This window comes from Giraffa tippelskirchi, chromosome 11, assembly GCF_054371585.1.
Source record: "Giraffa tippelskirchi isolate mGirTip1 chromosome 11, T2T-mGirTip1v1.2.pri, whole genome shotgun sequence".
Taxonomy (NCBI): domain Eukaryota; kingdom Metazoa; phylum Chordata; class Mammalia; order Artiodactyla; family Giraffidae; genus Giraffa; species Giraffa tippelskirchi.
In genome coordinates, this window is record NC_137285.1 from 93,640,671 (window position 1) to 93,663,994 (window position 23,324).

Here is a 23,324-nt window from a genome sequence, read left to right on the forward strand (position 1 = left end):
GGTGGCCATCATTAGGAAGTAGAGCTTGTCCAGGAATAGTCAGAGGAGCCATGAGTAGTGAACAGACTGCACCAGATGTCTTCTCATGGTTCCCCCTTAACAGCTGAATGGTTTTGTGGGAGTTGGCGGTACAAATGGATTGTGTATATAGAGTATATTTTAATTTAATTATTTTTTAACATTACAGGTGCTTACGAATCAAGAAAGTGGAGAAGTATTTTATACGACCTGTATGATTTGCTAATTAATGAAATAAGTCATATAGGAAGCCGAGGGAAATATACTTCAGGATCTCGTAATATTGCTGTTAAGGAAAACTTGATTGAATTGATGGCAGATATTTGTCACCAGGTATAGTAGATCTTGTCACATTTTGAAATTTCCCATTCATTTTCCTTTTTATTAGGCCTGTAAAAAGCCTGTAAAAGTACTCTGTACGTGTTGATTCCTTTCAAAATACCATAAATATTTAGAATTGCCTTTCTAACTTACAAGATAACTATCTTGCAAATATAAACTCAGTAAAAACTGATGATGAACTTTTCCATCCTTAAAAAAGTTATCTATAGGAAATAAAGTTATTCTAACCGTATGTGTTTCTGTTTTTTCCCTACTGATTTAAAAATCATATGGCATAAAATTCATTATTTTAAACAGTATTTATAATTCAGTGGTTTTTAGTATTTTCACTGTGTTGTGCAACCATCACCACTGCCAGAATAAACTTTGTACCTATTAGCAGTCAGTTTTAATTCCCTGCTTCTTCCAGTTCCTAGCAGCCAGCCACTAATCTACTTTCTGCCTCTGTCGATTTGCCTATTTTGGTCATTTCATATAAATGGAATCATATAGTGTGCAGTCTTTTGTGTCTGGCTTCTTTCACTAAGCATAATGTATTCAAGGTTCTTCCATGTTGTACCGTGAGTCAGTATTTCATTCTTTATCATTGAATAATATTCAATTGTAAATAGATATTGCATTTTGTTTACCAGCTCGTCAGGTGATGGCTTAGTGTTTTTTTTTTTCCTTATAGAAGCAATTTAAAAATTTTTTTTATTTTCAATACAATTTTTAAAGGTTATATTCCATTTACAGTTACTACACAATATTAGCTGTATTTCCTGTGTTGTATAATATGTCCTTACAGTAAATTCCCACTCAGTAGTTTGTGCACCCCTTCCCTGGTGGCTCAGATGGTAAAGAATCTTCTGGCAATGTAGGAAATGTGGGTTCGATCCCTGAGTTGGGAAGATCCCCTGGAGAAGGGAATGGCTACCCACTCCAGTATTCTTGCCTGGAGAATTCCATGGACAGAGGAGCCTGGCGGGCTATAGTCCATGAGGTTACAAAGAGTTGGACAGGACTGAGCAACTAAGACACCCTACTCATAACCGCTAGTTTGTTCTCTATGTGTGTGTATCTGCAACTTTTTTGTTATATTCATTAGTTTGTTGTGTTTTTAGATTCCACATGTACTTGATATCGTACAGTATTTGTCTTTCTCTGACTTATTTCATTTAAATGCCTTCCAAGTCTATCCATGTTACTGCAAATGGCAGACCTTTATTTTTTATGATTGAGTAGTGTTCTTTTGTATGTGTGGGTGTGTATCTTCATTTCTTGATGGACCCTGAAGTTGCTTGCATATCTTGGCAGTTGTAAGTAATGCTGCCATAAACATTGGTTGCATATATCTTTTCAAATTAATACTTTTGTTTTTTACAGCTATATACCCAGGAGCATTTTACTGGGTTGTAGGGTAATTCTGATTTTAGTGTTTTGAGTAGCCATCAAACTATTTTCCACATTAGGTGCCCCAATTTACATCCCACCAACAATGTATAAGGGATCCCTTTTCCCCATGTCCTTGCCAACATTTGTTATTTGTGTTCTTTTTGATGATAACCATGATAAACATTGTTACAGCTGTGAGGTGATGTGGTTTTGATTTGCATTTCCCTGATAATTAGCTATGTTGAGCATCTTTTCTTCTGCCTGTTGGTCATTTGCATTCCCTCTTTAAAAAAATATCTGTTCAGTCTTCTGCCCATTTTTAAAAACTTATTATTTATTTATTTTATTTTTTGGTTGCGCTGGGTCTTTGTTGCTGCTCATGGGCTTTCTCTAGTGGTGAGCTGGGGCTGCTCTTCATTGCAGTACACCGGCTTCTCACTGTGGTGGCTTCTCTTGTTACGGAGTATGGACTCTAGGTGCGTGGGTTTTAGTAGTTGCAGCACACAAGCTCAGTGAGTTGTGGAGCAAGGCCTTAGTTGCTCTGTGGCATGTGGAACCTTCCCAGACTAGGGATCGAACCCATGTCTCCTGCATTGCCAGGCAGATTCCTATCCATTGTACCACCAGGGAATTTCCCCTTCTGCCCATTTTTTTAATAAGGTCATCTGTTTGTTTGATGTTATATAAGTTGTATGAATTGTTTATATATGTTGGATATTAACCTCTTACTGATCATATCATTTGCTAGCATTTTCTCCCATTGAGTAGGTTGTATTTTTGGTTTGTGGGTACTTTTCTTTGGTGTTCAAAATTTGTGTGTTTAATTAGGTCTCATTTGTTTATTTTGTTTTTATTTCCTTTTCTTTAAGAGACAGATCAAAAAAAAAAGTATTGCTATGTTTATATCAAAGGGTATTCTGCCTATCTTTTCCTCTAGGAGTTTTTTAGTATTCAGTCTTGTAGGTCTTTAACTCGATTTTTTTTTTTTTTTTAATATAGTGTTGGAAACTGTTCTAATTTGATTCTTTTACATGTAGCTTTCCAGTTGCCCCAGCACCACTTATTGAAGAGATTCTTTTCTCCATTGTATATTCCTGCTTCCTTTGTCATGGATTACCTGACCATAAGTACAAGGGTTTATTTCTGGACTATACACCGTTCCATTGATCTGTGTGTCTGTTTTTGTGCCAGTTCCATACTCTTTTGATTATCATAACCTTTGTAGCCTGTATAGTCTGAGGGCAGGGAGTGTGATTCCTCCAGCTCTGTTCTTTTTTCTCAAGCCTGTTTTGGCTATTTGGGGTCTTTTGTGTTTCCATGCAAATTTTAAAGTTATTTGTTCTGGTTCTCGGAAAAACGTCACTAGTGTCGTTTTGTTTTGGCCGCAGACAGCATGCAGGGTCTTAGTTCCCCAACCAGGGATTGAACCCATTGCCCCCTCCCGCCTCCTACCCCTGCAGTGGAAGCAGGGAGTCCTAATCACTGGACTACTGGGCAAGTCTGTCATTGGCATTTTGATAAGGATTGTGTTCAACCTGTAGATTGCCTTGGGTAATATGGTCACTTTAATAATATTGATTTCTCCAATCCAAGAAAACAGCATATCTTTCCATCTGTTTGTGTTGTTTTGTTTCTTTTATCAGTCTTACAGTTTTCTGAGGACAGGCTTTTTGCCTTCTGTAGGCAAAAGGTTTATTCCTAGGCATTTTATTCTTTTTAAGGCAGTGGTAAATGGGATTGTTCCTTAATTTCACTTCCTGGTAGTTAGTGTATAGAATTGTAACAGATTTCTGTATATTAATTTTATATCCTACATCTTTACCCAGTTCATTGATGAGCTCTTGTAGTTTTTCTGGTGGCATCTTCAGGCTTTTCTATATATAGTATCCTGTCATCCACAAAAAGAGTGACAGTTTTACTTCTTCCTTTCCAATTTAGATTCCTTTTTTTTTTTTTTTCTGATTGCCATGGCTAGGACTTTCAAAGTCATGTTATATTAAAGTGGTGAGAGTGGACATTCTTTTCTTTTCCTGATCTCAGAGGAATGCTTTCAGCTTTTCACCATATGTTTCCTCTATGTCTGCTTTCTAGGAAGTTTTTATTATAAATGGATGTTGAGTTTCATCAAAAGTTTTTTTGTATTCTATCTATTCAGATGATCATATGGTTTTTATTTTTCACCTTGTTAATGTGGTATAACATATTACTAATTTTCAAATATTGAGAAATTCTTGCATTTCTGGGATAAATTCCACTTGATCTTAGGGTATGATCTTTTTAACCTATTGTTGGATTTTTTTTGCTAGTATTTTGTTGTGGATTTTTGCATCTGTTCATCAGTAATATTGGTCTGTAGTTTTCTTCTTTTATGATATATTTGTCTTGTTTTGGTATCAGGGTGATGCTGACCTCACAGAATGTGTTCAGAATTGTTCCTGGCTCCACAGTTTTTTGGAATAGTTTCAGGATAGGTGTTAAGTCTCTAAATATTCATAGAATTCATTTGTTAAGGCATCTGTTGTTGGACTTTTGCTTGTTAGGAGTTTTAAAATTACTGATTCAATTCATTACTGTTTATTGGTCTGTTCACAGTTTCTGTTTCTTCCCAGTTCTGTCTTGGGAGATTGTACCTTTCTAAGAATTTTTTTTTCTAGGTTGTCCATTTTATTGGCATATAGTTGCCTATAGTAGTCTCTAATGATCCTTTCTGTGGTGTTAGCTGTAACTTCTTTTTAATTTCTGATTATATTGATTTGGGCCCTCTCCCTTTTTTTTTCTTGATGAGTCTGGCTAAAGTTTTATCAATTTTGTTTATTTTTTCAAGACCCATCTTTTAGTTTCAATGATGTTTTCTATTGTTCTTTTAGTCTCTATTTTGTTTATCTAAAACCTATTGGAGGACTTTCCTGGTGGTCCAGTTAAGGTGGTTTTGAATCCACCTGCCAGTGCCGGGGGCACAGGTTTGATCTCTGGTCCAGGAAGATTCCACATGCCATGGGGCAACTAAGCCCATTGGCTACAACAACTGAGCCCATGCACTCTAGAGCCTATGCTTTTCAATAAGAAAAGTCACCACTGTAGAATCTCTCACACCTCAACTAGAAGAAGCTTTGACACCTCAACTAGAGAGTAGCCCCTGATTGCCCTCACTAGAGAAAGCCTTGGCATGGTAACAAAGACACAGGGCAGTCAAAAATAAATAAATAAAATTAAAAAAATAAATAAAACTGGGCTTCCAGTTCAAGATGGCAGAGTAGAAGTACGTGCGCTCAGCTCCTCCTGTGAGAGCACCAAAATTACAACTAAGTATTAAACAACCATTGATAGGAATTTGCTGGAACCCAAGCCAAGAAAAGATATCCCACATCTAAAGACAAAGAAGAAGGCCCAGCGAGATCATAGGTGGGGTGCAATCATGATAAAATCAAATTGCACACCTCCTGGGTGGGTCACGCACAGCCTGGAGAACAGTAAAACCAAAGAAGTTCTTGCACTATTGTGAAGGATCTGAACCACAACTCAGGCTTCCAGCGTGGGGATCCAACAAAGGGACTGGAAATTGCCAGCGAATCTGGCCTTAAGGGCCAGCAGGATTTGATTATAGGCCTTCCAGAGGAATGAGGGAAACAGAAACTCCAATCTTGGAGGGCACAAACAAAATTTTGTGCTCACCAAGTCCCATAGGAGAGGAGCAGTGACCCTATAGGAGACTGAACCAAAACTACCTGATGGTGTTGGAGGGCCATGTGGGTTGGCAGGGACTCATTACAGGGACAGGGGCACTGGAAGGTTCCCCCTTGGCATCAACCCTCTTGGAGTTCACCATTAACCCTACCACAGGGCCCATAGGCCCTAGGACTGGCTCGCCTCCAGCTGAAAAACTACCAGGTAGGGAATGCAGCCCCACCCATCAGCAGGTAATTGGATTAAAGCTTTACTGAGCAAGGCCCTGCCCACAAGAGCAGGACCCAGTTTTTCCCATCACCAGTCCCTCTCATCAGGAAGCTTACACAAGCCTCTTAGCTTCATCCATCAGAGGGCAGACAGAAGAAACAAGAAGCACAGTCTCACAGCAGCTAAAACAAAAACCATATTACAGAAAGGTAATCGTGATGAAAAAGCAGAAAGTTATGTCTGAGAATTAGGGACAAGATAAAATCCCTGAAAAACAACTAAGGTAATTGGAGATAGGCAACCTTCCAGAAAAAGAATTTGGAATAATGGTAATGAAGATGATCCAGGATCTTGGGAAAAGAATGGAAGAAAAGATTGAGAAGATGCAAGAAATGTTTACCAAAGACCTAGAAGAGCTAAAGAACAAACAGACAGAAATGAATAATACACTAGAAGGAATCAAGAGCAGAATAACTGAGGCAGAAGAATGGATAAATGACCTGGAGGACAGAATGGTGGAAATCACTGCTACAGAGCAGAAAATAGGGGAAAAAATCAAAAGAAATGAAGACAGCCTAAGAGACCTCTTGGACAATATTAAATGCACCAACATTCGTATTATAGAGGTCCCAGAAGGAGAACAGAGAGAGAGAAAGGACCTGAGAAAATATTTGAAGAGGTAATAGCCGAACACTTCCTGAACATGGGAAAGGAAATAGTCAACCAAGTCCAGGAAGCTCAGAGAGTCCCAGGAAGGATAATCCCGAGGAGGAACAAACAGAGACACACAGTAATCAGACTGACAAACATTAAAGGCAGAGAGCTTTTAAACACTAAAAGCAACAAGGGAAAACAGCAAATAACATACAAGGAACTCCCATCAGACTATCAGCTGATTTCTCAACAGAAACTCTACAAGCCTGAAGAGAATGGCATGACGATGAAAGGGAAGCACCTACAACCAAGAATACTCTACGTGGCATGACTCTCCTTCACATTTTATGGTGATACCAAAAGCTTTCCAGACAAGCATAAGTCAAGAGAACTCAGCACCTCCAAACTAGCTTTACAACAAATGCTAAAGGAATTTCTCTAGGCAGGAAACACAAGAGAAGGAAAAGACCTACAGAAAATAAACCCCAAACAATTAAGAAAACGGTAATAGGGTCATACATATTGCTGGTGGTGGTGGTTTAGTTGCTACGTCATGTCCGACTCTTGCGATCCCATGGACTGTAACCTGCCAGGTTCCTCTGTTGATAATTACCTTAAATGTAGATGGATTAAATGCACCAACCAAAAGATAAAAACTGACTGAGTTGATGAAAGCATGTGTGTGTGTGCCCTTCCACTTACCTCTGCTTGACCCCCCGCAAATTGTATGTAATTATTTTATATTGTTAAGATAATCATGTTCCCATTATGGCCTGCAATTGTAATTGTCTTTTATTTTTTGTCTGGCTATTAATTGTGAAAACCGATAAACATCTTTTACTATTGTGATTATGTATCTATTACTCACTTAATACCATTGTATCATGATTGGTCCACAGAAAAGTAATAGAATTCTGTATTATCAAAACTAGTATCTAGTAGAAAAACCTGTTATTCCTTTTTAAAGTCCAGTTGGTTATCAGAATTATCTTCAAATGTTTTTTGAAAAATACAAATGCTCAGATACTGCTTTTTTATCCTCTAGAGCTCCAAATACGTTTATAAGAGCAGTCATGTTTAAAAGCAACTGGACTATTCAGTGATCTTTTACTTTTATCTAGTTTGTTTCACTTTTTCTATTTCATAATCAGTGTTCCCATTTCATTTAGTTTATGTTTTCCAACTCCTCTTTTTTTATGTTCTTTCTGAAGCCTTTATCAATGTAGTAGAAAAGCTTTTGTGTACATATATATAGATATTTATAATATTTATATGTATATACTTTAAAATATTTATAAATATACAAATTTTAGAAAACTTATGCATCTTTGCCTGACTAAAAAATTGTGAAATTTTGATTCCACTTGTTTGACTTAATATGAATAGCATGGTAGATTTCTAATTAAAAGTAGATATGTAGCAAGCAAGACGGAGAAGACAATGACACCCCACTCCAGTACTCTTGCCTGGACAATCCCATGGACAGAGGAGCCTGTTAGGCGACTGAGTGACTTCACTTCACTTCACTTTCACTTTTCCCTTTCATGCACTAGAGAAGGAAATGGCAACCCACTCCAGTATTCTTGCCTGGAGAATCCTAGGGACGGTGGAGCCTGGTGGGCTGCCGTCTATGGGATCGCACAGAGTCGGACATGATTGAAGTGACTTAGCAGCAGCAGCAGCAGCAGCAGCAGCAGCAGCAAGCAAGAAAGGTTCACTGTATATAGCATAGGGAACTGTAGTCAATATCTTGTAATAACCTATGATGGAAAGTAATTTCAAAAATAATATGTGTATTTGTATAACTGAATCACTTTGCTGTGCACTTGAAACATTGTTAAGTCAACTATACTTCAATAAAATGTATATATTTAAAAAATAGTAAAAACAAAACGTATGAGACACATCCAAGTTTATAGCAATACCAGCTTACCTCAGAAAATAAGAAAAATTCCAGATAAATAGCCTAACCTTACACCTAAAGGAAGTAGAGAAAGAACAAACAAAACCTGAAGTTAGTACAAAGAAACAATTTGTAAAAATTAGAGCAGAAATAAATGAAATAGAGACTTAATGTTTCTTAAGTAAAGATTTTCCCCAGAGATTTGGGTACCATGCAAGGATGATTTCACTTGTCAAATATTTTCTTAACACTAAATTTATGATTTAATCCCTTTGAAAATTGGAATTTTTCTTTACTTTTAGATGTTTTGGTGCTTTTAGTAAATTTTCCCAGACAATATAGCTAATATTTTACTTGGTAATATCTGCTTTCTAGAGAGCCATTATTATCTGCAAAATGTTTATTTCTATATGTCATATCCATATATTTTAGTAATTTGATACTCTTTATGACTAACCTTATTGTCAGCTGAGGAGGAACATTTTTTTCCTGTTGAACTATTAGAAATAATAGCAATATTAAATATATTTTCCTTTTGTTATTTTTCAGGTTTTTAATGAAGATTCCAGATCTTTGGAGATTTCTCAGTCTTACACAACCACACGAACAGAACTTACTGATTACAGTGTACCTTGCAAAAAGAGGAAACTAGAATTAGGCTGGGAAGTAATAAAAGATCATCTTCAGAAGTCACAGAATGATTTTGATATTGTACCTTGGTAAGTGTTCTTTTTTTTCTCTTTCAGTATCATTTTAGTCTCATTAATTTTTCTCACAGGACCTCCAGTAGATTCCTTTACCTCATTCCTAGCCAGAATTAGGTCATACTTGTCCACTCCCAAAGAAGTTACTGACTAAAGGGGAATGTCATGCTGAGATAACCACCTGCTGAGATAACCAGGACATACTGAGATAACCAGGACATGCTGAGATAACCACCTCCGTGACTCATCTCCTGGGGCCAGAAATAAGGCCTTTCCTATGCATATTCCCTATGCATATGCACCTTTCCTATGCATAGTCCCATAGCAAGGAGGAAGGGAGAACCGGCTGATTGGTAGGCAATCTGTACAGTGTACTCTTGGAATTCCCTGAGTTGTATACCTCAACACAAAGAGATTTTACCATGCATAGCACCCATATAATATAATTAAATTAGGAAGAAATTAAAGATAGCATTCAGAATTTAGAGAATAATTTGAACCTTATGCCATGATAAAGGCACTTTTTATTATTTGCTCTGTTCTTTAGTCTTATATAGCATTCACAGGTAATTTAAGTAATTACATAAATTGTGGAATTCTGTGAAATCACAAAGTATTAGGTCTAGTAGGAATCTGTAGAATTCTTACAGTTCAGCCTTTTTTGCTTTACCAAAAAGAAAACTACAACTGAGAAAGGTTAAGCAGCTTGCCTAAGAACAGTTACAAATTCATAGATTAGTCATACTTTCGTGAATAATGTTCTTTGATTTTTCCTATGTCCATGTAATGTTTAAATATAGTTGAGTTGTTGGGGGTGGATATATATTGATTTTGATACTTACTGCTAAATTCTTGTTTATTTCCTATAGTTGATGGCATCTATTTCATATTCTTTAATTTGTCCATTAAGTGAAGTCATTTATTGAACACCTACTATGTGCCAGGCATAAGGGTTAGAGAGTGAATTAAGTTTGCAGTTCCTATTCTTGAGTTGCACACATTCTTGGGAACTCACACAAACACTTATTGAATTAACTGAATTAATGTCGGGGGAAACAGTTTTTTTTTGGTTTTGTTCTAAAGGTATATTGTTGGTGGCTGAAGGACAGAAAAGTGTGCAGTAAGTAAGAAGTAGAATATTGGTAATTTAGTTATTTATAAGCAAATTTAGTTATTTGTAAGCAAAATATGATAGCTTACCTATCTAGCCAGAATGCTGTCAATCTTCTTGCCACTTAGGAAGGACCAAATAATTACTAAGAGCCAGTTTATTTTGAGGGTAGTCTGGAAAATGATGACGACAGTGTTCTAATTAGGATATTGTATGAGTACTATGTCTATATATTTATTTTCTTTCAGCCTCTTAATGGAGTAGAATAATTTTCAAATTATTTGTACTTTTTTTTAGGTTACAAATCGCAACTCAATTAATATCAAAATATCCTGCAAGTTTACCTAACTGTGAGTTGTCACCATTACTAATGATACTACACCAGCTGCTACCTCAACAGCGACGTGGGGAACGCACGCCATATGTGTTACGATGCCTGATGGAAGTTGCATTGTGTCAAGGCAAGAGGTCAAACTTAGAAAGCACACAAAAGTCAGATTTATTGAAAATCTGGATTAAAATTTGGTCGATTACTTTTCGTGGTATAAGTTCTGAACAAATACAAACTGAAAACTTTGGCTTACTTGGAGCCATAATTCAAGGCAGTTTAGTTGAGGTTGACAGAGAATTCTGGAAGTTATTTACTGGGTCAGCCTGTAGACCTTCATGGTAAGTTGACTATTATATTTTGCAACATACATATTTCCTGATTTTTGTAATTTCTAACTTCAGTTAAAAAATATGTTAAATTCTGTTTCAGATTCTTTTGTTTGTTGAGGAAGTCTTAATAAATAAGTTTGAAATATGAAGAGATTACTAAACTCAGTTTTAAAGATTAAGAGTTTAAATTTCTTTTATTTGTAATTAGCAATTATTTGTTTGCTCATAAATAGAATAAATTTTATTTCTCTTAGTACTTCATACTGTTAGAATAAGATAGTACTTAATCAGAAATTTTCTCAAATGTAGTCAGATTTTTTGTGCTCATTTAGTCCATAGAAGTTTATATATCTACCATGTGCCAGGACATGTCCTAAAAATTGACCACAGAGTAGTAAAAAGATACACATGGCCTCTAAGAGCCTAATTGTTTTAAAATTGAAGTGTAGTTGATTTACAGTGTTGTGTTAGTTTCTGGTATATAAGCAAAGTGATTCAGTTTTTTCTATATATGTGTGTGTGTATATATATATTTTTTGTTTCATATTCTTTTCCATTATGGTTTATTACAGAATATTGAATATAGTTCCTTGTGTATACAGTAGGACCTTGTTGTTTATCTATTTTACACATAGTAATTTATGTCTGCTAATCCCAAATTCTTAATTTATCCTTCTCCTACCTCCTTTTCCCTTTGGTAACCATAAGTTTGTATTCTATGCAAAAAGTTTATGTTTAATATTAATTGTCTTTTGTTTTGCGACAGTCCTGCAGTATGCTGTTTGACTTTGGCACTGACAATCTGTGTAGTTCCCGAAACAGTAAAAATCGGAATTGAGAAAAACATATGTGATGTAAGCAGAAATTCTTTAAAGGAATTGATAATGAAATGGCTCTTATTCTGTCAGTTAGAGGATGACTTTGAAGACAGTGCAGATCTACCTCCAATTCTTTGCAGGTAATTTGAGTTCGTTAGCGTGCTGCTGCTTTTTTGGTTTATTTTGTAAAGTGCTCTCCATTTCTTATTTGATACTAGATGGCTTTATTTTGCAGTGATCTTCCAGGATTTTCCAGAGTTAGTCCTAACTATTAAACAGTCCCTTTGTTTTTATAGTGTTCTGTACCTTTGTACCTGAATCTTTGTCCAAGTTCTTTTGTTTTCTCTCACTGCCTAGACAGTGAGAATTACATGTTTGTGATTGTCCATAAATAGGTCCATCTGAACATATATCCACTCAGGTATATTGTGGAATCATAAGGAGAATGCTTTCTGGGCTAAATATGTTAAATTAATGAGGGAAAGAAATGAAAAAAGACAAACTGAGACTTTAAGCACTAAAATGGGGAGCAACTTGCCACTTAACCTTTCCTTAGTCAGTAATTGGAACTGAGTGAGTGAAGGGCCTCCTCTGGATCCTAGTGATTTGACTTGAATTTCATAGTTGTTTAGGCTCTTTGAAAAATTGAATATGGTCCTACATCTAGAAGTGTTGAAAACGATAGTAACATAAAATTTATGTTCCTTAGGTACTTTTCAGTTGTTAAGAAATTCAGTACAGGTGGAAACAGTTTTAATTTTGGATCCAAATTTTAGAGATCAATATTTTTAGTTAAGTGTGGGTGTTTAAGTTTAAAGAATGCTTTAAATGGCTTTTGGTCTTTTAAGTGAAGATCTCTATTTTTACTTCATAGCAATTTTCCTCATCTTACCCTGGAGAAAATTCTCGTGAGTCTCACTATGAAAAACTGTAAAGGAGCAATGAATTTTTTCCAAAGTGTGCCGGAATGGTATGTTTCCTAATGGAGTTCTGTGTTATTTTAATTGACAAAGATAATAATTTTAGCAGAGTGGTAGCTACATCTTAAAAATTGTGAACCAAATTGGTCAATTAAAAAAATTATAACTGTTAGCAAGGGAAAAGTTTCTTTTAATTCAATAATTATAATTTATGTTCTGTAATGTGTTTATGATGGGATATTAAGAACATAAACATCATGTGGAAAATAGTTTTTTTATATGTCAAATAAAATCTGAATGACTACTTTAAACACTAATGATAATTTAGTTTAGGGAAAACAAAAATAAATCTAAAAACCTCATTTTAGTCGATTGACTCAAGAGGCTTATGTTTATCACTGTGACTGAAAATGATTCACTGGCATGAAGTTTTCTAGTCTTTCTCAAGAGGGCATAATACGAAAAAAATCTACATTTAAGAGAAATGTAAAAAAAGGGAAAAGTTTTCAGACAATTTGTTTTTCGTATTCTTTTCTTCCTTTCTTTCTTTGGGTGCCTCGAGTCTGAGTTGTGGCACGTGGGATCTTTCCCTGTAGCATGCAGACTCCGAGTGTGGGACGTGGGCCCAGGAGTTGCAGCTCTCTAGTTGTGGCAAGCAGGCTCCGGAGTGCACAGGCTTAGTGCTTGCAGCGTGCAAGCTTAGTTGCTCTACTGCATGTGGGATCTGACCAGGAATCAAACCTGTGTCCCATGCATTACAAGGCAGATTCTTAACCACTGGCCCACCAGAGAAGTCCCTCAGATAATGTTATTCTTAATGTTTATATCTGTTGTTAATTAATGTTTTTTTAATACTTCCTGAATTTGCCTTTTAGATTGAATCTTTTATTTCTCTTGTCCATTTGTTAGTGAAATTGCTACTGAATAGTGAAATTCAATGCAAGTCATTATCAAAATCTAAAGAAGAAAAGCATTTAAAAGAATAATTCACTAATTACATGGGCAATCTTTGAATAAGATAGATTCATTGTTAATGCTAAGTTAATGTTTTATTTGTAATAGATTGATGTTATATGAAGGTAAAATAGTAGACGGTTTGATCTTATAAACTGAAAATCTTACTTCTTTGAAGTGAGCAACACCAAAAAGATACAGAAGAACCTTCATTCTCAGAAGCTGAAGATCTGTTTCTTCAGACAACTTTTGACAAGATGGATTTTTTAACCGTTGTGAAAGAACATGCGATAGAAAAGCACCAATCCAGTGCAGGCTTTTCTGTCCACCAAAGCCTCAAGGAGTCACTGGATCGCTATCTTTTGCGACTGTCGGAACAGCTTCTAAATAAATACTCTTCTGAGGTGAGATTTTCAGGAAGAGCTAAAGCCTGTATTTGATTCTACTTTGGTAGACTGTTAGGAAGGAGAAATAGTGTCAGGAAAGGCCCTCAGGATGATGAGAAGCTTAATTTTAAAAGCAAAGTAATAGCACATGTCTACAAACTGGGAAAAAACTTAGAATGAAAAAAGTAAAACTGAAGAAAAATAATTACTTTTTTAACCAGAAATTCTTACAGACATTAAAGGGGTAGATTTCTTTGGGTAGGTTAATGGGCAGTGATAATGGTTTTGAGCATACGGATTATTTGATGAAAAAGAACCTTAATTCACAGGAGGGAAATTTTACGGTAACAGAAAAGGACGTAATTTAAACTAATCTAATAGATTTTGGAGAGAAGCCATTGATAAATGAACTAACAGTCAGCCATGTGTAAGCAGTCGTTTAGTGATGTCTTACATATCATTTCCTTTGTCCTCTTAAAATAAAAAAATTCTCATTGTGTGTGCTGTTCTCTTACCAAAACTCCTGTGTCTTTCTACCCATTTCTATGTGTTCAAATAATCCACATGTCAAAATCCTCACTAAAGCCTTTTTGGATAATCTCAGCCATCTATCTTTTAATTTTCATGTTGCTGTTGTTCAGTCGCTGAGTCGTGTCTGACTCTTTGCAGCCCCATGGAGTTGCATGCCAGGCTTTGCTGTCCTCCACTGTCTCCCAGAGTTTGCTTGGATTCTTGAGTCAGTGATGCTGTCTAACTATGTCATATGTCATCGTCTGCCACCCCCTTCTCCTTTTGCCTTCAGTCTTTCCCAGGATGAGGGTCTTTTCCAGTGAATCAGCTCTTCACATCAGGTGGCCAAAGGATTGGAGCTTGAGCTTTAGCATCAGTTCTTCTAATGAATATTCAGAGTTGATTTCCTTTAGGATTGACTGGTTGATCTTCTTGTTGTCCAGTGGACTCTCAAGAACCTTCTCTAGCACCACAATTCAAAAGCATCAATTCTTCGGCACTCTTTATGGTTCAGCCCTTACTCTGCACATGATTCCTGGAAAAGCTGTAGCTTTGACTGTATAGACTTTCATTGGCAAAGTGATATGTCTGCTTTTAATATGCTGTCTAGGTTTGTCATAGGAGCAAACGTCTTTTAATTTCATGGTTGCAGTCACCATCTGCAGTGATTTTGGAGCCCAAGAAAATAAAATCTGTCACTGCTTCCACGTTTTCCCTTTCTATTTACCATGAAGTGATGGGACTGGATGCCATGATCTTCATATTTTGAATGCTGAGTTTCAAGCCAGCATTTTCACTCTTCTCTTTCACTTTTATCAAGAGGCTCTTTAGTTCCTCTTCACTTTTATTTGCCATTGAAGTGGTATCATCTGCATATCTGAGACTGCTGATATTTCTCCCAGCAGTCTTGATTCCAGCTGGTGATTCATCTGGACCAGCATTTTGTATGATGAACTCTCCTTATAAGTTAAATAAGCAGAGTGACAGTATACAGCCTTGCCATACTCCTTTCTCAATTTTGAACCAGTTGGTTGTTCCATGTCTCGTTCTAACTGTTGCTTCTTGACCTGCATACAGGTTTCTCAGGAGATAGGTAAGGTGGTCTCGTATTTACATCTCTTGAAGGATTTACCACAATTTGTTGTGATCCATACTGTCAAATAGCTGAGAAAAGAAGAGAACGTGAAAGGCAAAGGAGAAAAGGACAGGTATACCTATCTCAATGCAGAGTTCCAAAAAAGAGCAAGAGAGATAAGAAAGCCTTCCTAAGTGAACAATGCAAAAAAATGGAAAACAATAAAATAGGAAAGACTAGAGATCTCTTCAAGAAAATTGGAGATACCAAGGGAGAATTTCATTTAAAGATGGGCACAATAACAGATAGAAATGGTATGGGCCTAACAGAAGCAGAAGATATTAAGAAGAGGTGACAAGAATACACAGAAGAACTACACAAAAAAGATCTTAATGACCTGGATAACCACGATGAGGTGATCACTCACCTAAGCCATACATCCTGGAGTGTGAAGTCATGTGGTCCTTAGGAAGCATCACTGTGAACAAAGCTAGTGGAGTTGATGGAATTCCAGCTGATCTACTTCATAGCCTAAAAGATGCTGTTAAAGTGCTGCACTCAATATGACAGCAAATTTGGAAAACTCAGCAGTGGCTACAAAACTGGAAAAGGTCAGTTTTCATTACAATCCCAAAGAAGGGCAATGCCAAACAATGTTCAAACTACCACACAATTGTACTCATTTCACATCCTGGGAAAGTAATGGTCAATATCCTCCAAGCTAGGCTTCAACACTGTGTAACTGAGAACTTCCAGATGTACAAGCTGGATTTAGAAAAGGCAGAGGAACCAGAGATCAAATTGCCAACATCCATTGGATCATAGAAAAAAGCAAGAGAGTTCCAGAAAAGCACCTACTTCTGCTTTATTGACTACTTCTGCTTTAGTGAGAGTTGGACCATAAAGAAGGCTGAGCACAAAGAATTGATGCTTTTGAACTGTGGTGTTGGTGAAGACTCTTGACAGTCCCTTGGACTGCAGGGAGATCAAACCAGTCAATCCTAAAGGAAATTAACCATGAATATTCATTGTAAAAGACTGATGCTGAAGCTTTTGCCACCCGATGAGAAGAGCTGATTCATTGGAAAAGACACTGATGCTGGGAAAGATTGAAGGCAGGAGGATAAGGGGATGACACAGGATGAGATAGTTGGGTGGCATCACCAGCTCAGTGGGCATGAATTTGAGCAAGCTCCGGGAAATGGTGAAAAACAGGGAAGCCTGGTGTGCTGTAATACATGGGGTCTCGAAGAGTTGGACCCAACTGAACAACTGACCTTAACTGAACTGAATACTGTCACAGGCTTTAGCATGGTTAATGAAGCAGAAGTAGATGTTTTTCTGGAACTCCCTTGCTTTCTCCATGATCCAATGAATCTTGGCAGTTGAATCTCTGATCCTTCTGCCTCTTCAAAGCTCAGGTTTTACACCTGAAAGTTTCCAGTTCACATGATGTTAAAGTCTAACTTGAAGGATTTTGAGCATAACCTTGCTAGCATGTGAAATGAGTGCAATTGTATGGTAGTTCGAACACTGGCATTGCCCTTCTTTGGGATTGGAATGAAGACTGACCTTTTCCAGTCCTATGGCCACTGGTGAAATTTCTGAATTTACTGACATTGGGTGCAGCATTTTAACAGCATCATCTTTTAGGATTTGAAGTAGCTTGGCTGGAATTGCGTCACCTCTACTAGCTTTGTTTTGTAAAATGCTTCCTAATGATATCCGGCTGTAGGTGAGGGATCATACCATCATGGTTATCCAAGTCATTAAGACCTTTTTGTTTAGTTCTTCTTGTGTTCTTGTATAGTTATTCTGTGTATCCTTGGAGAAGAAAATGGCAACCCATTCCAGTATTCTTGCCTGGAGAGTTAATAGACAAAGGAGCCTGGCAGTCCATAGCGTCGCAAAGTGACATGACTGAGCAACTCTCACTCAATTTGTATTCTTGCCGCCCCTTCTTTACCTCTTCTGCTTCTGTTAGGTCCTGACAATTTCTATCATTTATCGTGCCCAAACTTGCATGCACTGTTCCCTTGATATCTCCAATTTTGTACCATATGTACAAATATCTCTTAAACTATGCTAGAAGCTCATTAAAGGGCATATATAATTTCTCTTGATCTTTGTATCATCTTCAATACCTTATTATATGATAAATGTTAAAGTATTTGTTGACTAAAATAAAACCTACAAGCTACTATGGCTAGATTCAGTAGCCACAACTTATGATCCAGAGAAGCAGAGAAAGGACAACGTGCCTATTTGATCTATCTTGCTCTTAATTACTGTCTTTCTTCTGGATTATAGTTATACCTACTTTCATTACAGAGTAATGAGATCTCCTGTGTTTTTTCCTAAAATGCTATTTCATATAATATAGGAACAGAAAAATCTGAAAATCTTTTTTTGTTTGTAACGTTTGCACATTTCTTACATAATTGTATAAAATTGGTTGACAGTAGCTATTGGTAAAAATATCTTGTACTTGTCTGTGGAATTTAAAAAGCTGAGTAAATCAACGTCCTTATCTCTTAGAAACTCAAAATGTCATTTTAATGTCTCTTTATGAATAAATCTGATTTCTGCTTAGGTTCTAAGAATTATGGACAGTTATTTGTCTATAAGTTTTTTCTTTCTTTCCTCCTTAGCTCAGATATTTAAGGACTTACGGGTGCAATACACTGAGCCACTTTTGAAAAAGATATGTTACTTGGCCATCAGGACATACTTCTCCTGTATTTCCTGAGAACCCTGGTTATTACAGCTCTGCAGGGATCCGTTAGATGTTTTCTTAGAGATGATCAGAATTATGGCACTATTTAGTTAACTGTAGTTTTTTAATGTGAAGACAAAATTTGCTCTTGCAAAAAACAATAGTACTCCAAATGATTTATGAAATATGTAAAAACTTTTTATTCTGTATATTTAAACTTTCTATATTTTAAGACTTCAAATTCAGAGATGTTTGTCCGGTGTTCAAGTCTTTTGGTGGGTGTTCTCGGCTGCTATTGTTACCTGGGTGTCATAGCTGAAGAGGAAGCATACAAATCAGAATTATTCCAGAAAGCCAAGGTAGGAAGATTTTTATCAATAGTGTTTTGGATTAATTTGAATGAAATATATTCCTGGGAAAATTGGTATATTTGTTTGGAAAACAAACAAATTATTATATAGGTTAACTCTTTCATTTATGTAGTCTGAGAGGAGATAATACTGTGTCTCTTTTCTTAAGATTTGAAATTATTTAAAGCCAGTATAAACACAGCAATTGAAATAATATCATGTTGAAAATTAATCTCATTAACAAAAATAAGTAGTTTTATCTATCCTTTTAAAAAGTTTTTCCTGAAGCAGTTATTAAAGAATTCTTAACTAAGCATTAATCAAATAGTCTAAACATGAAATTAACTTCTATCTCTGGGTATTGTTTTGTCAGTTGTGTGATTTGTAAAGATAACATGGTATAAAATTCCTTGTTTTTAAAAAATTGTTCATTTTTAATTATGTAACCAACATAACTTCTTGAAAGGATTAATTTTACCTGTTAAGTAAAGCAAAAAAGAGCCTTCAATAAGCTACAATTTTAACTGAAGTTTGGATTTTTCCTTCTTTTTTTTTCAATAGTCTCTAATGCAGTGTGCTGGAGAAAGTATCACTTTGTTTAAAAATAAGACAAATGAAGAATCTAGAATTGTTTCATTGAGAAATATGATACATCTGTGTACAAGTTGCTTATATAACTGTTCCAAGGTAAAAGATGTTCTTCCTACTTGACAGTGTAGCTTCTCCAGGAGGTTGATAACTGGTTGATGTCATTACTGTTTTTGGGGTCCATTCATAATTTGATAAACTGATTTTAAATTAAATTGATAAGATAGTATTCAGATGAATAAAGCAACAGGTAATCTGAGTTTCTCATGCAACTAACTTCACAAAACTAATATTCTCAGGAAAGTTTCTGAGATTGTCTTCCTCCTTTTATGTACAGCTAACTGAGAACTTACTGCCAGTGTACTTCCATTCCTTTAATAAAATCTTTTTGACTACCAGGTATGTGGTGTGCATACCACTACCCAAGGGCTTGTGGACACTGCAAAGATAAACTATTCAAGCACATATGTTACTCTCTTCTGCCCAGATAGACTTACATAAAATTTGGTGGAAAGATTGCTGCTATGTGTTATCTTTGTTTTGATTTGAAGGAGGCTTGAGGGGTAGTCAGGCCAGAGTATTGATAATAACCGGAAACACCTGTTAAAACTAATGTTAAGTACATGACCATATATCAATCTTATCAGCATGTATTTTTAGAAGTGTTTTTTTGGGGGGGATAAGAGGGGAGGGAGAGAGTGGAAGAATATACTGTAAGCTATGATTATTGCTTGTGTATGTTTAAGGGCAGTAGCTAGTATTTTACTTTAATGTTGTTATGGCCAATAAAAGATATTTGCTACAGTTATTATTACTTTAAGAAAAGAGATTAGTATTTTGGAAGCAATTTATGTCTTGTTCCTAGTAGTAAACTGTTTATCCATGCTTATTCTGATGGAGAATTTCCAGTATAAAAGAAAATCTACATTTTATTCATGACAGAGAAAATATTATCTGTGAAGAATAATTGTTTTATATCTTTGCTTGCTGTTTTGTCTTAATTACAGCACAGTCCAAATAAGATTGCATCTGGCTTCTTCTTACGATTATTAACATCAAAGCTAATGAATGACATTGCAGATATTTGTAAAAGTTTAGTAAGTATGCTTCCTGTTTTACTGTCATATTTCATTGACTCGAACATACTTTTTATAACTTTGAAATTTCTTTGAAAAGGGATGTATCTCACAGTGTATGGCATCTTATGCTTTAAAAATGTGGAGATTTAATAAAGTTATTTGGTTTGCAGGGGAGAATGTATTTGCTTCTTAATATCAATACCATAGTGCTTGTCTGTTAATTTCCCAATGAATAATAGACCAAGTGGTTGGAAATTAATCATTCAGACTCAGTACCTTTTTCTGTATAACATACCAAAATTCAAAATAATTCTATATTCATAAAAATAAAAACAAAAACCTTACTAGATAAGCAACATATATATATTTTTTTCATATCAATGGCTTGCATACTTTTTTTGTCTGGAACAGTGCCTGGTACATAGTAGATATTCAGATATTTAATGAGTGAAAGAATATTCTATAACATGATTGTTTTCATTTAATGATAAATCTCGGGCATCTTTCCATGCTGCTTTATAGGCTATACCTTACTGCCTTACTGGTTTTTTTGTTTTGCAGCAACGTGGTGTTTCATTATATATGAGAATAGCATATATGTATTTTAACCCAACTGATCTTAATTAAAATTATAAGTGTTTTTTTTTTCTCCAAAGAGTTCTTCAGTAAATTTTTTACAGTTTTGTCTACTTCTTTTTGTGCCTCTGAAGGATGTAGGAAAATTCTAGAAATGGAATTGCTTGTTCAAGTGGAATGTGAATTTTATTGAAACTTTTTGGTAGATATTATCATTGTCCTCCCAAATAGTCATACTGGTTTATAATCTTGCCTACACCCTCATCAATTTGCAGTAGTATGAAGTTTCTTAATGTAAGAAATCATTTGTAAAGATTGTGTATTGTTCTGCTATGTAGACAGTACAGATTATATATCCGTTTTATACACCTGATTCTTGAATTGTTTGATTAGGTCAATTTTAACTGCAGAGTGCTTCTGAAAGAAGCCAACTTGAAACATCTTTCTTTCTCTTGTTTGAAGGCATTCATTATCAGGCCTTTTGACTTTGGACAAGTGGAATCAAGGGAAGATGATACTGATGAAAATCTAATGAGGATGGAGGATCAGTCATCCATAAGTCTATTTAATGATTACCCTGCTAGTAGTGTTACTGATGCAAATGAATCTGGAAAGAGCCAAATTACTATTGGTAAATATATTTTATTGCATGAGTTTTTTTTTAACCTTCTAGTATTATTTGATATTATAAAAGACTTCATATATACTATTTTGTGCTCATTTTATTTCCTTTTTGTGTAGTCATTTAGGATTGTTCCCTTCTATACAGTTTAGAATTCTTTCATTTTTAATTGAATTTATTATCAGTCTCCTATTTTATTCTTCATGGGCGAATTTAAAATAATTGCTAAAGAAATAAAAACATTTTTGGATAACTAAACATATTGGTTATTTGGAAATAATAAGCAGGATAGTGCAAAAGCACCTATAATGCAATTGTTGTTTACCTTTTGTCTCTTATTTCTCCATAGATCCATATAATTCAAAATTATAATCAGCATCAACATTCAGATGCCTTTTTATACCTTTGTCTGTTTTCTTTTAACATTAACCAGAAGCAGTTTTTTCATTTAGATGCTTGTGCTGTTGATAATCATACTTTTTAATGGCTGTATAATATCATAATTAACATACATACCATAATTTACTAGGCCATTTTTTTTTATTGTCAGAAATTTAGATCCCTTTCTAACGGTATTGCAGTGAATATTTGCCCATGTAGATTTTTCCATAGATTATTTTTTGATGACAAAATCCTAGAGTAACCTTTTATAAAGAATTTTGAAGCTTTTGGTGTGTAATCAAATTTATTATAGTTTTGCTTTCCATATATTTTTATTTCTTTTTCTGTTGTTCGGGGGAAGATACTTATGTTAATGTTCAATGTATGTGGTTGTTTTATACCTGCTAGTCTTTTTTTTTTCCCATCTCTATTAGTCTAAATAAGTGCTTTTTATTTTTAGGTGCCATGAATCCTTTAGCTGAAGAACATCTATCAAAGCAAGATCTACTTTCTTTAGACATGCTCAAGTTCTTGTGTATGTGTGTAACCACTGCTCAAACTAACACTGTGTCATTTAGGGCAGCTGATATTCGGAGGGAATTGTTAATGTTAATTGATTCTAGCATGCTGGACCCTACCAGATCTCTTCATTTACACATGGTGAGTTCAGTGAAAGAAGTGCTGTGAGTGTACTTGATCTTGCTACTAAATGTAATGGACTGACATATAAGAATCACATTGTACCTTTGAAGAATTGAAATTGCTTCCTTGAGAAACGAATCTGAGACTGTTATAAATACACTTTTAATGTTCTGTGAAAACATTTAAGTGGATACTGTAACATTAAGACTTGAATGGACTTTGGATAGATTTCTTTTCTTTGGATATAATTTTTATAAATTATTTTAAACCAGGCCAAGAAGTACAGACTCTGAATGTAAAAATAATACGTAACATTGTTATTGAAGTCTGAATCTTGCCTTGACCTTGGTTTATATGCTTTAAAATGTTTTAATGTAATTTCAAAGTGGCTATAAAGTTAAAATACTACAGAATGTCCTATATTTCATTCCTAAGCCTCTGTAGTTAACATTTTGCTACATTTGACTTATTCTTCTCTGCATTCTATACACATACACACACACACACACAGACAGACACATACTTTTTTTCTGTACCATTTTGAGATTAAATATTCAAATATGATGCCCATTTACTTCAGTGTATATGTCCTAAAGACAATGATATTCTCCTATATAACTTCAGTATCATCATCAAGAAATTAACATTGTACATTGTTTATTATACATCAATTAAGATTGATGTATAATCATCAAGCGGAGAAGGCAATGGCACCCCACTCCAGTACTCTTGCCTGGAAAATCCCATGGATGGAGGAGCCTGGTAGGCTACAGTCCATGGGGTCGCTAAGAGTCGGACATGACTGAGCACTTCACTTCCACTTTTCCCTTTCATGCACTGGAGAAGGAAATGGCAACCCACTCCAGTATTCTTGCCTGGAGAATCCCAGGGACGGCGAAGCCTGGTGGGCTGCCATCTATGGGGTCGCACAGAGTCGGACACGACTGAAGCGACTTAGCAGCAGCAGCAGCAGCATAATCATCAAGAAATTTAACATTGTATCATGTCAACTAATAAATATGATAGTTTATTAGTTCTCAGGTCTGT

The 23,324-nt window shown here is 35.5% G+C and overlaps 1 protein-coding gene across 1 annotated transcript in view; it reads left to right on the forward strand.

Annotated features, from left to right (window-relative positions):
* The window catches only part of ATM (ATM serine/threonine kinase), a 150,433-nt gene that overhangs the window by 31,973 nt on the left and 95,136 nt on the right, over nt 1–23,324 (forward strand). Inside the window, exons 9-19 of the mRNA XM_081545355.1 lie at nt 188–351; nt 8,735–8,904; nt 10,298–10,669; nt 11,427–11,618; nt 12,353–12,448; nt 13,531–13,756; nt 18,273–18,398; nt 18,951–19,076; nt 19,985–20,074; nt 21,095–21,263; nt 22,096–22,295. Of these exons, the coding sequence (XP_081401481.1) occupies nt 188–351; nt 8,735–8,904; nt 10,298–10,669; nt 11,427–11,618; nt 12,353–12,448; nt 13,531–13,756; nt 18,273–18,398; nt 18,951–19,076; nt 19,985–20,074; nt 21,095–21,263; nt 22,096–22,295 (1,931 nt within the window). The remainder of the gene's footprint in view (nt 1–187; nt 352–8,734; nt 8,905–10,297; nt 10,670–11,426; nt 11,619–12,352; nt 12,449–13,530; nt 13,757–18,272; nt 18,399–18,950; nt 19,077–19,984; nt 20,075–21,094; nt 21,264–22,095; nt 22,296–23,324) is intronic.